The following is a 12433-nucleotide window of genomic DNA, read 5'->3' on the forward strand; positions in this document are numbered from 1 at the left end:
CTTATCACTCTCTTTTCTCTCCCTTTCTTACTAATGTCTGTTAGCACAGTCCCATAGTGACAGATACATAGGGTGGTGTAGGTCATGTGTTTTAGAGGGCATATCACCAAGTCACAGAGTTCTAAGCTTTAGGGGCCATGGGGACACCTTGCCTGGGGCAAAACTCTCTCTGGGGGCCACTCAGGGGATCTGGTCCAATGACAGCTCAGCTCTTTAGGTCACCATGAAAACTCAACAGGGATATTACAAAGCAGAGTAACTGTACTCACACTACCTCTAGTAATTAAAGATGCACCGACCATACAGTAGATGGAAATGCATTATTGATTAACTGACTGATTCATTTGGCCATTAAAAAATAAACATGACTATATATATATATATATATATATATATATATATATATATATATATTACAGTAGCTGTGAAAAGGTTGGACACACCTACTCATTCAAGGGTTTTTCTTTATTTTTACTATTTTCTACATTGCAGAATATTAGTGAAGACATCAAAACTATGAAATAACACCTATGGAATCATGTAGTAGCCAAAAACATGTTAAAGAAATCAAAATATATTTTAGATTCTTCTATGTGTTATTTCATAGTTTTGATATCCTCACTAGTATTCTACAATGCAGAAAATAGTAAAAATAAAGAAAAACCCTATCCTTAGTAGGTGTGTCAGGACTTTTGACTGGTACTGTATATAGATATTTATTTATTTTTACACATATTTAACCTCTTTTTTGGGGTAGGCACAAAACTACCTTCATACTTCCATTCATTTTTTAAAACTGTTACCGGTTACCTTCAGAAGAGTCCTGTGTGGAGCAAAACGGAGAACACCATCGTGTTTGTGAGAATCACCCCTTTGTCACGTCCTGACCAGTTAAGGGTTAGTGGTTGTTGGAGTTTGGTCAGGATGTGGCAGAGGGTATTTGTTTTATATGGTTCGGGGTGGTGGTGTAGGTAGTAGGTCGTTTTATTGATGTATTCCGGGGGTTTTGGGCACTGCTCTGTGTTTATGTATTTCTATGTTTAGTTAGTTAGTTGTGGGTATAGGTTCTAGGTTCGTTTTCTATGTATGGTTTATTGGGATGGGACTCCCAATTGAAGGCAGGTGTGTTGAGTTGCCTTTGATTGGGAGTCCTATATAATAGGGTGTGTTTGTCTTTGTGTTTGTGGGTAGTTGTTTTTGCACTGCATTTGATAGCCTGCAAAACTGTTCTTGTCGTGAGTATCATTTATTGTTTTTTTCACTGTGGATGCTCTGCGTGTTTTTTCATTAAAGAATATGAGTATCCACATACCCGCTGCGCCTTGGTCTTCTCTCCATGATGACACGTTACAGAACTACCCACCACAAAAGGACCAAGCAGCGGAAGAGGAAGGAGCATCGGGTGGATGAATGGACATGGGAGGACATCCTGGATGGCAAGGGATCCTACACCTGGGAAGAGATCCTGGCCGGAAGGGATCGCCTCCCATGGGAACAGGTGGAGGCACTGAGAAGAGCGGAGGCAGCAGGAGAAGGGAGCGAACGTTATGCTGGAACACGGCTGGCGAGGAAGCCGGAGAGGCACCCCCAATAAAAAAAATTGGGGGGGGCACACGGGTAGTTTGGCCAGGCCAAGGAAGAGTCGTAAGCCAGCTACCCGTTATTACAGGGAGGTGCGTATGAGGTGGAGGGCGCCATGTTTCGCTGAGGTACGCACCATCTCGTCTATACGTACGCACAGCCCAGTCCGCCCTGTACCAGCGCCCCGCATGTGCCAGGGTGAGGTGAGCATCAAGCCGGAAGGGGTGATGCCAACCCTGCGCTCAAGACCGCCAGTGCACCTCTACGGTCCGGTGTTTCCCGCTGTACGTACTACCATGGAGGTGCGTGTCTCCAGGCTGGCACGTCCAGTACCAGCCCCACGCAGCAGGCGTCTAGTGCGTCAGCCCAGCCTTGCCAGTCAGGAGTCGCCAGAGCTGCCCGCCAGTCAAGAGTCGCCAGAGCCGCCCGCCAGTCAAGAGCTGCCAGAGCCGCCCTCCAGTCAAGAGCCACCAGAGCCGCCCGCCAGTCAAGAGCCGCCAGAGCCGCCCGCCAGTCAAGAGCCGCCAGAGCCGCCCACCAGTCAGGAGTCGCCAGAGCCGCCCGCCAGTCAGGAGTCACCAGAGCCGCCCGCCAGTCAGGAGTCGCCAGAGCCGCCCGCCAGTCAGGAGTCGCCAGAGCCGCCCGCCAGTCAGGAGTCGCCAGAGCCGCCCGCCAGTCAGGAGTCGCCAGAGCCGCCCGCCAGTCAGGAGCAGCCAGAGCCGCCCGACTGCCCGGATCCGCCAGAGCGGCCCGACTGCCCGGATCCGCCAGAGCGGCTCGCCTGCCCGGATCCGCCAGGGCGGCCGCCTGCCCGGATCCGCCAGGGCGCCCCGCCTGTCCTCCGGTCCAGCCCGGGCGCCCCGCCTGTCCTCCGGCCCAGCCCGAGCGGCCCGCCTGTCCTCCGGCCCAGCCCGAGCGGCCCGCCTGTCCTCCGGCCCAGCCCGAGCGGCCCGCCTGTCCTCCGGCCCAGCCCGAGTGGCCCGCCTGTCTTCCGGCCCAGCCCGAGTTGCCCGCCTGTCCTCCGGTCCAGCTAGAGTGGTCCGTCTGCCAGGGTCAGCCTGAGTGGCCCGTCTGCCTGGCGCAGCTATCGGCGCCACCGAAGTGGGCGACGCCGAAGGTGGAGCGAGGTCCACGTCCCGCACCTGAGCCACCTCCAGGATAGGTGGGTTGGGGAGGGAGGGTGTAGCACAGTGCCGTCGTTGACGGCAGCCACCCTCCCTTCCCTCCCTTATTGTTTAGGGGTTATTGTTAATTGGTTTTGTTGGGGTATTGGGGATTTTTTTTGTGTGTTTTCTTTTTTTAAGGTGCATTCCGGGGTCTGCACCTTTGGGGGGTACTGTCACGTCCTGACCAGTTAAGGGTTAGTGGTTGTTGGAGTTTGGTCAGGATGTGGCAGAGGGTATTTGTTTTATATGGTTCGGGGTGGTGGTGTAGGTAGTAGGTCGTTTTATTTATGTATTCCGGGGGTTTTGGGCACTGCTCTGTGTTTATGTATTTCTATGTTTAGTTAGTTAGTTGTGGGTATAGGTTCTAGGTTCGTTTTCTATGTATAGTTTATTGGGATGGGACTCCCAATTGAAGGCAGGTGTGTTGAGTTGCCTTTGATTGGGAGTCCTATATAATAGGGTGTGTTTGTCTTTGTGTTTGTGGGTAGTTGTTTTTGCACTGCGTTTGATAGCCTGCAAAACTGTTCTTGTCGTGAGTATGATTTATTGTTTTTTCCCTGTGGATGCTCTGCGTGTTTTTTCATTAAAGAATATGAGTATCCACATACCCGCTGCGCCTTGGTCTTCTCTTCATGACGACACATGTGACACCCTTTCCATTAGTTTGTAGCCCAAACGGTTCGGAAGCTTCCAAACAGAAGTTGGCACATCGATGGTACCAACTTTAGACAGGTCTCCTCACACTTGTGCGGGTCAAAGGTTAAACCATTCATTAAGCCGTAGGTTAAACCGTTAAACCACTGCAGACGTTTACACGAGAAGATTTTCGGGATGTCTCATGGTCTGACAAACACCGCTTTAGCTCTGCCTCCTTTCACCGCAGATGCGGTGGATTGAGACACATCCGATGCAAAGAAACAGATATCTTTAGCTTAAACTGACTGATTTTGATGGGGATGTTTTTGTTATGTAACTTAGATTGATGCACTGGTGTGTCAAGTGACTAGGGGGTTACTTATAATCCACATAACAAATTACATTTGTTGTTGCTGCAGGAATATTTTCCTGTTGTAGAAACTGGCTCAAATTAGTATGTAGAGTGAAACAGTCTTTACGCAAGAGAGGAACATTACCAGATATTGATTCAAGTTAAAACTTGTTATGGCTTGGGGGCAGTATTTCGACATCTGGATGAGAAGCGTGCCCAATGTAAACTGCCTGCTCCTCAGGCCCAGAAGCTAGGATATGCATATAATTTGGATAGAAAACACTCTAAAGTTTCCAAAACTGAGTTTTTGGGACATAAAGAGGGACTTTATCGAACAAAATGAACATTTATTGTGTAACAGGGATGCTTGTGACTGCAACCAGATGAAGATCATCAAAGGTAAGTGATTCATTTTCTCGCTATTTTTGACTTTCGTGACTCCTCTACTTGGCTTGAAAATGTTTGTATGCTTTTGTAAGCAAGGCGCTGTCCTCAGATAATCGCATTGTATGCTTTCGCCGTAAAGCCTTTTTGAAATCTGACACAGCGGCTGATATATAACACTTGTATCTTTTATGAATGTTTATTATGAGTATTTCTGTATTTTGAATTTTGCCGGATGTTGTCGAGGTGGGCCGCTAGCGGAATGCCTGCGCCAGAGATTAACATCTGCTCCAGACAATACATACCACACCTTCCGCTCCCATTTTTACATGCCGGGCTGAACTGAAGTGTTCATCTGGCATTATATAATGAGGCCTGATTCTGGTGGCTATAGAAATGAGGGATTCTAGAGACGGAGTCTGATCGAGCGGTAACGCTCTCGGCTCCTGGACCACATGCATGTATGCCCCACGGCAGCTTTGATTCAGCCCATTGTATGTGCTATTCCTACCCTTGGCCTTCCTAGCTGTCATTCCTCTTTCATTGTCTGTCCTGTCACTGTCCTTCCACAGATTTTAACCTGACCCTTAGAAATTGGATGTGAAATGCAGTAAAAGGGATTGAATGGAGAGCACAGACAGTCAAATTGGATATTGGTGGAACAGAGGGACTGAAAGAGGATCTGTGCTGGGAAGAAGGTAGTGACAAGTTCAGACAACCCCGTTTCCTTTATCAAATAGTAAAGCTGCTGAGATCAGGCAAGACTGCCTGGCAGCCAAAAGAGGAGAGAAAGAGAAGGGTATGAAGAGAATAACAAGAGAGGAGGAAAAAGAAGAGGAAGAAGAAAAGGAGGAAGAACTGACGAGGAAAACAAACAAGAGCATAGAGGAGGACGGGCAACAAGAGAGGAGGAAAGAGTGAGTGAGAAAAGGGAAGACAAGGAAGGTAGATGCCTGTCCTAAGCCCACCACTCCATCCAGACCGTACCTGTTGATGGCCGAGCTGAGCTCATCCAGACGGCGGGTGTCGCTGGTGGTGCTGTTGTCCAGTTTGGAGAGGCTGTCCATCCTCTTCAGGATCACCTCCAGCATGTCACTGATCTTCCTAAGCACCCCACGAGACTCCACTCCCCCCATCACTACACAGCGAGAGAGAGAGGGAGAGAGAGAGAGAGTGAGTGAGAGGTAGTAAACAATCGATAAAAGCCCAATAACAAGAGAGCGCAGAACGCTTACTATTTAGCCGAGCCCAGTCTCCAATTCATATCATTAAGTAAGCATTTTTCTCTTTCTGCCCTATAGCTTCCTGTGCTAGCAGCATACTTTGCCTGCCTAGCTCAGGCTAAAACATAAATTATTTCAACCACTGACTCCCAGACTTCCTACCACCTAGAGTATAATTTATAATGGTACACACTGCCGCAAAGGCCTGAGTTACGAAACTATGAAGTGGAACTAATCGTGTTGACATTCCCCGCACTCCGGGGGATGCAATTACGTGTAACCACGGCTGTATTTATTTCACCCTAGTGAATCAGAGAGGTCGTAGGTGCAGACACTGTGTGTGTGTGTGTATTTATGTGTGTGTGTGTGTGAGTGTGTGTAAGGCCAGGCTCTTTATCCTCTTGATGCTTTGACTGTTCCGCTTCTCTTTATAGGATTATGTGGTGGTTGCTGGCTAGACAACCCAAGGTCATATACACAATCAATCTACTTAGACAGCAGCTCTATATAAAACACAGCCAGACAACATATTGGGCCAGACTGACTGAAATAACATTTACAGTATTACAATGCAATGAATCTTTTCTGAAGATGAATAAGATGCCTTTCCGGCAAACCTTCACTGACACAATGTGCAATAACACATCTTGAGTTATTTAAAAGATCGCCTTGTCTTACCAGTCGGCGCCACGTGAAAAGCTAGCTATTCGCTGGCCCAAGTGGGGAAACTTCAGGTTGAGGAGTAAGTTTCACACATCCCCATGTGCTACACATCCACCATGCTCTAACTAACTGGACCATTGGAACTATATACACTGAACTAAAATATAAACGCAAGATGTAAAGTGTAGGTCCCATGTCTCATGAGCTGATATAAAAAAATCCCAGAAAAATTCCATGGGCACAAAACCTTATTTCTCTCAAATGTTGTGCACACATTTGTTTACATCGCTGTTAGTGATAATCCATCCACCTGACAGGTGTGGCATATCAAGAAGCTGATTAAACAGCATGATCATTACGCAGGTGCACCTTGTGCTGGGCACAATAAAAGGCCACTCTAAAACGTGCAGTTTTGTCACACAACACAATGCCACAAGTTTTGAGATAGCATGTAATTGGCATGCTGACTGCAGGAAAGTCCACCAGAGCTGTTGCCAGAGAACTGAATGTTAATTTCTCTAACATAAGCTGCCTCCAGCGACGTTTTAGAGAATTTGGCAGTACGTCCAACCAGCCTCACAACCGCAGACCACGTGTAACCACGCAGGTCCTGGACCTCCACATCCGGCTTCTTCACCTGGGGGACCGTTTCGGGGTGCACCCCTGCCCAGTCATGTGAAATCCATAGATTACGCCTAATTTATTTATTTCAATTGACTGATTTCCTTATATGAATTTTAACTCAGTAAAATCTTTGAAATTGTTACATGTTGCATTTATATTTTTGTTCAGAGCGTACAGTGAATTCAGACCCCTTCACTTTTTCCCCATTTTGTTACGTTTAAGCCTTATTGTAAAATGGATTAAAATACACATTTCTACTAATCAATCTACACACAATATTCCATAATGACAAAGCGAAAACAGTTTTTTTTTAAAAATTTTAGCAAATGTATAAAAAAAACAGAAATGCCTTATTTACATAAGTATTCAGACCCTTTGCTATGAGACTCGAAATTTAGCTTGGGTGCATCCTGTTTCCATTGATCATCCTTGAGATGTTTCTACAACTTGATTGGAGTCCACCTGTGCTGAATTCAATTGATTGGACATGATTTGGAAAGGCACAGACCTGTCTATATAAGGTCACACAGTTGACAGTGCATGTCAGAGCAAAAACCAAGCCATGAGGAAGGAATTGTCCGTAGAGCTCCAAGACAGGATTGTGGTGAGGCACAGATCTGGGGAAGGGTACCAAAACATTTCTGCAGCATTGAAGGTCCCCAAGAACACAGTGGCCGCCATCATTCTCAAATGGAAGAAGTTTGGAACCACCAAGACTCTTCCTAGAGCTGGCCGTCAGGCCAAACTGAGCAATTGGGGGAGAAGGGCCTTGGTCAGGGAGGTGACCAAGATCCCGATGGTCACTCTGACAAAGCGTCAGAGTTCCTCTGTGGAGATGGGAGAACCTAGAAGGACAACCATCTCTGGAGCACTCCACCAATCAGGCCTTTATGGCAGAGTGGCCAGACGCAAGCCACTCCTCAGTAAAAGGCACATGACAGCCGGCTTGGAGTTTGCCAAAAGACACCTAAAGACTCTCAGACCATGAGAAACAAGATAGTCTGGTCTGAGGAAACCAAGATTGAACTCTTTGGCCTGAATGCCAAGCGTCACATCTGGAGGAAACCTGGCACCATCCCTACGGTGAAGCATGGTGGTGGCAGCAGCATGCTGTGGGGATGTTTTTCAGCAGCTGGGACTAGGAGACAAGTCAGATCGAAGGAAAGATGAACAGAGCAAAGTACAGAGAGATCCTTGATGAAAACCTGCTCCAGAGCGCTCAGGACCTCAGACTGGGGTGAAGGTTCACCTTCCAACAGGACAACAACCCTAAGCACACAGCCAAAACAATGCAGGAGTGGCTTCAGGACAAGTCTATGAATGTCCTTGAGTGGCCCAGCCAGAGCCTGGACAAAAACCCAATCGAACATCTCTGGAGAGACCTGAAAATAGCTGTGCTCCCCATCCAACCTGAGAGAGCTTGAAAGGATCTGTAGAGACGAATGGGAGAAACTCTCAAAATACAGGTGTGCCAAGCTTGTAGTGTCATACCCAAGAAAACTTGAGGCTGTAATCGCTGCCAAAGGTGCTTCAACAAAGTACTGAGTAAAGGTTCTGAATACTTATGTAAATTTGATATTTCCGTTTTTGCTTTGTCGTTATGGGGTATTGTGTGTAGCTTAATGAGGGAAAAAAACAGTTGAATCAATTTTATATTAAGGCTGTAACAAAATGTGGAAAAAGTGAAGGAGTCTGAATACTTTCCCGAATGCACTATACATTAGGAACACCGTCCTAATTTTTAGTTGCACCCCCTTTTGCCCTCAGAACAGCCTCAATTTGTCGGGGCATAGAGTCTACAAGGTGTCTAAAGCATTACACAGGGATGCTGGCTCATGTTGAGCGTGAAAAACCCAGCAGTGTTGCAGTTACACTCAAACCGGTGAGCCTGACATCTACTACCATACCCCACACGTACACAATCCATTTCTCAATTGTGTCAAGGCTTAAAAATTCTCCCCTTCATCTACACTGATTGAAGTGGATTTAACAAGTGACATCAATAAGGGATCATAGCTTTCACCTGGAGTCACATGGACAGTTTTTGTCATGGAAAGAGCCAGTGTTCCTAATGTTTTATATATATATATATATATATATATATATATATATATATATATATATATATATACACACACACACACAATGACCATGGAACTGTTCCCAAGATACCAGACTGTAGCTTTGAAAACCATAAAGGGATGGTCACTGAAAGGTGAGAGAAACTCATAGCTCAGATACAGCACTGGACCATTCCCTTTAAGGCAGAGAGGTCACAGTATATTCTTCTCCATCATAATATCAGTGGGTATGAGGTTTGATGGTAGTGATAATTATCTGGAGTGAGCTGCCTACCCCAACCAATACCAACCAACCAATTGTAAGAGTAAAAGGAACACAGAGCTCAAATACTGCCCTGTTGCAGTGGTGGAAAAAGGACTCAATTGTCATACTTGAGTAAAAGTAAAGATACCTTCATAGAAAATGACTCAAGTAAAAGTGAAAGTCCCCCAGTAAAATACTACTTGAGTAAAAGTCTTAAAGTATTTGGTTCTTAATATACTTAAGTATCAAAGGTACATGGGATTACTTAACTGTTCTTAAGTATCAAACGTAAAAGTAAAAGTATAAATCATTTCAAATTCCTTATATTAAACAAACCAGATTGCACATTTTTTTTATTATTATTATTTTGTAATTGATGGATAGATAGGGGCACACTCCAACACTCACACATAATTTACAAACAAAGCATTTGTGTTTAATGAGTCTAACAGATCAGAGGCAGTAGGGATGACCAGGGATGTTTTCTAGATAAGTGTGTGAATTGGACCATTTTCCTGTCAAAATGTAACGTGTACTTTTGGGTGCCAGGGAAAATGTATGGAGTGAAAAGTACATACATTGTTTTAGGAATGTAGTGAAGTAAAAGTTGCCAAAAATATAAATAGTGAAGTAAAGTACAGATACCAGAAAAAACTACTTAAGTAGTACTTTAAAGTAGTTTTACTTAAGGACTTCACACCACTGCCTTGTGGCATACAACCCTATGACTAAAAGTATCTGAGACCATTCCCTTTAAGACAGAGAAGTCACTGTATATTCTTGTCTACTCTATCATCATGCCAGTGGGTATGAGGTGTGATTGTCATGGTACTCACCAGGTGTGAGGCCTCTCCGCCATCACACTCCAGTCCTATTGACTTGTCAGGTAACTACAGCAGATTAAGTCCTCCACAGGAGAACTGTGAGAGAAGGTCACAATTTTTTCTTTCCATGGCAACCTATTATCTCTCTCTCTCACTTTTCTCCTCACCATCTCTCTCTCTCCTCTCCCTACTCTCCTTCTTTCTTTCTTTCTTTCTTTCTTTCTTTCTTTCTTTCTTTCTTTCTTTCTTTCTTTCTTTCTTTCTTTCTTTCTTTCTTTCTTTCTTTCTTTCTTTCTTTCTTTCTTTCTTTCTGCCTATTATCTCTCCCTCTCTCACTCCCCACCTCTTTGAACTCTCACTACTCTCTTCTAGAATCTGTCTCATTGCCTCTGTCTCTTTTTCTACTCTCTTCTCTCTCTCTTTCTCTCCCCACGCAATCTGGTAGTTATCTCCCTCCACGGTGACAGATGAGGCCCCTGTGTGACAGTGAGTGACATAGTGTCCTTGGGGTGCTAACGCATCGCCGTGTCAACCCATCACCGTGTGATGTGTTACCTTGACGACCGTCCTAGCTGTCATTGACTCCTGATGAGCCGTAATGATCGCGATGGTCATTTGGACACGGAAACGTCTTCCTGCGATCTCATTGGCTGCTGTGTTAAAAGTGTCATTATAACAATGTAATGGAGGTAATTTAGGTTATTTTTATTAACAAAATGCCAATTAAAATGGCATTTGTGATCCAGCCAGAAGCTTAGTTCAACGGTCTGGTGGTTAAATTGAAGATGACTGTCAATGGGTAGGCTACCAGGTAACAGTAGTATTAAGAGCAAACCACAAATTGACCCTGGATCAGTTAGTAAAGTGGTGATTACAGGCCGGTGGCAGCGGAAAATATTTGTTGTACTGTATCTCAGATTGTTCTGTCAATTCTCACATAGAACCTTCATAGGGAGGAAGGATGTTTAACATGGGTTTTACATTTGTATCACAAACAAGATTCGAGAAAGTCATGATGAAATTGGTCATTTTAGGCCCTTTTTAGACCTACACAGTACATGCCTCCTGTAAGACGCTATGATCTGTGAACCGTACACGATCCAGATGACATCACGGTGTCATTATACTCCTTGTAGTGTTCTCTCAAATATGTATGTCTAGATTCTAAAATACACATTCCCACAATCATTTATTCAACATAAAAAATACGAAGATCTCAAAACGACCCTTTTTGATTTAGCTTAGATTTAGACATATTGTTCATACACGTCAAATTTCCAGAGTGGGCTCTCTGGTACTTTTAATGATATGACCAATTTTATACATATACATTTGAATTATCAGGCAATTAACCAATCCCAGTTTTAGGATTGGTAGGTCAGCAAGTCAAATTTCCTTTTGAATCCATTTTCCCATTCATGGTGTTGGTGGTGCTCATAAAATTGATCACACCTTTACAATTAGCAGAGAGCCCACTATGGAAATGTTATGTTCTTGTAGAGGGTAGTGTTTTAAACAATATGTCTAATATTGAATATGACGTTGTTTTTTTCAGAATCTAGACATACTCCTTATGATAGAGCACACTATAAAAGAGCAGAACAACACCGTGATGTCATCTGTATCATGTACGGTTCACAGATCATAGTGTCTTACAGGAGGCAGGTTTCTTACTAGAATCCTGCCTTTCTAGGGAGTTTTTCCTAGCCACCTGTAACGGTCATCGTATATACTGGACCAAGGCGCAGCGGGTTGAGTGCTCATTTTATCTTTTATTTAGAACACTTAATAAACAAAACAAGAAAACGTAGGAATGAATAGTATTGCAGGCTAACACAGCAGTGCAACAACAACTTCCCACAAGGGACAGGTGAAAACAGGGCTACCTAAGTATGACTCTCAATCAATAACAACGATGTACCTGATTGAGAGCCATACCAGGCCAACACAAAGAAATACACAACATAGATAGAGCATAGAAATACAAAACATAGAACATAACCAAAACCCCGGAATACTCTAAACAAACACCCCTCTACATAAACACATATATCAACACACCCCGAACCACATAAAACAAACACCCCTCTGCCACGTCCTGACCAAACTACAATAACAAATAAGCCCTTTACTGGTCAGGACGTGACACCACCGTGCTTCTACATCTGCATTGCTTGCTGTTTGGGGTTTTAGGCTGGGTTTCTGTATAAGCACTTTGTGACATCTGCTGATGTAAAAAGGGCTATATAAATACATTTGATTTGATACTCGCTGTATCTCTATTGAGCCAGCTACAGGCCAATCTACTTGTTATAGTCTACTTCCTATAGCTCTATTGAGCCAGTCAACCATAGCGTTGTCTCTGTGCTGATCCTCAGTGAACACAGTATTAGCATGGGCTCTCCCAGGGGGACCCTAGTGTTTCATACGGAGCTTCCTTATTTGCGAGGGATATTGACATGCGCTGAAAGGTACCTGTAGAAAACCAGTGTCTTAATCTTAGTGCAACAACAAGAAAGAGGATGGACAAGGCTCCGAGAGCTTAATTCAAGTACACCCGTCTGCCCTCCTTGAAGATCAAATAACAGAAGAGCGTTGGGCCAGTAAGCGAAAGGTCACTGGTTCAAATCCCCGAGCCGACTAAGTGAAAAATCT

The 12433-nt window shown here is 44.7% G+C and overlaps 1 protein-coding gene across 3 annotated transcripts in view; it reads right to left on the reverse strand.

Moving 5' to 3' along the window:
• Positions 1-12433, reverse strand: part of LOC106564922 (alpha-1,6-mannosylglycoprotein 6-beta-N-acetylglucosaminyltransferase B) — a 145452-nt gene that overhangs the window by 89357 nt on the left and 43662 nt on the right. For all 3 annotated transcript variants that reach the window (XM_014131446.1, XM_045691265.1, XM_014131445.1), the window contains one exon: positions 5107-5257. In XM_014131446.1, the coding sequence (XP_013986921.1) occupies positions 5107-5255 (149 nt within the window). In that variant the 5' untranslated portion in view covers positions 5256-5257. The remainder of the gene's footprint in view (positions 1-5106; positions 5258-12433) is intronic.

This window comes from Salmo salar, chromosome ssa12 (genome assembly GCF_905237065.1).
Source record: "Salmo salar chromosome ssa12, Ssal_v3.1, whole genome shotgun sequence".
In the NCBI taxonomy this organism is placed as follows: domain Eukaryota; kingdom Metazoa; phylum Chordata; class Actinopteri; order Salmoniformes; family Salmonidae; genus Salmo; species Salmo salar.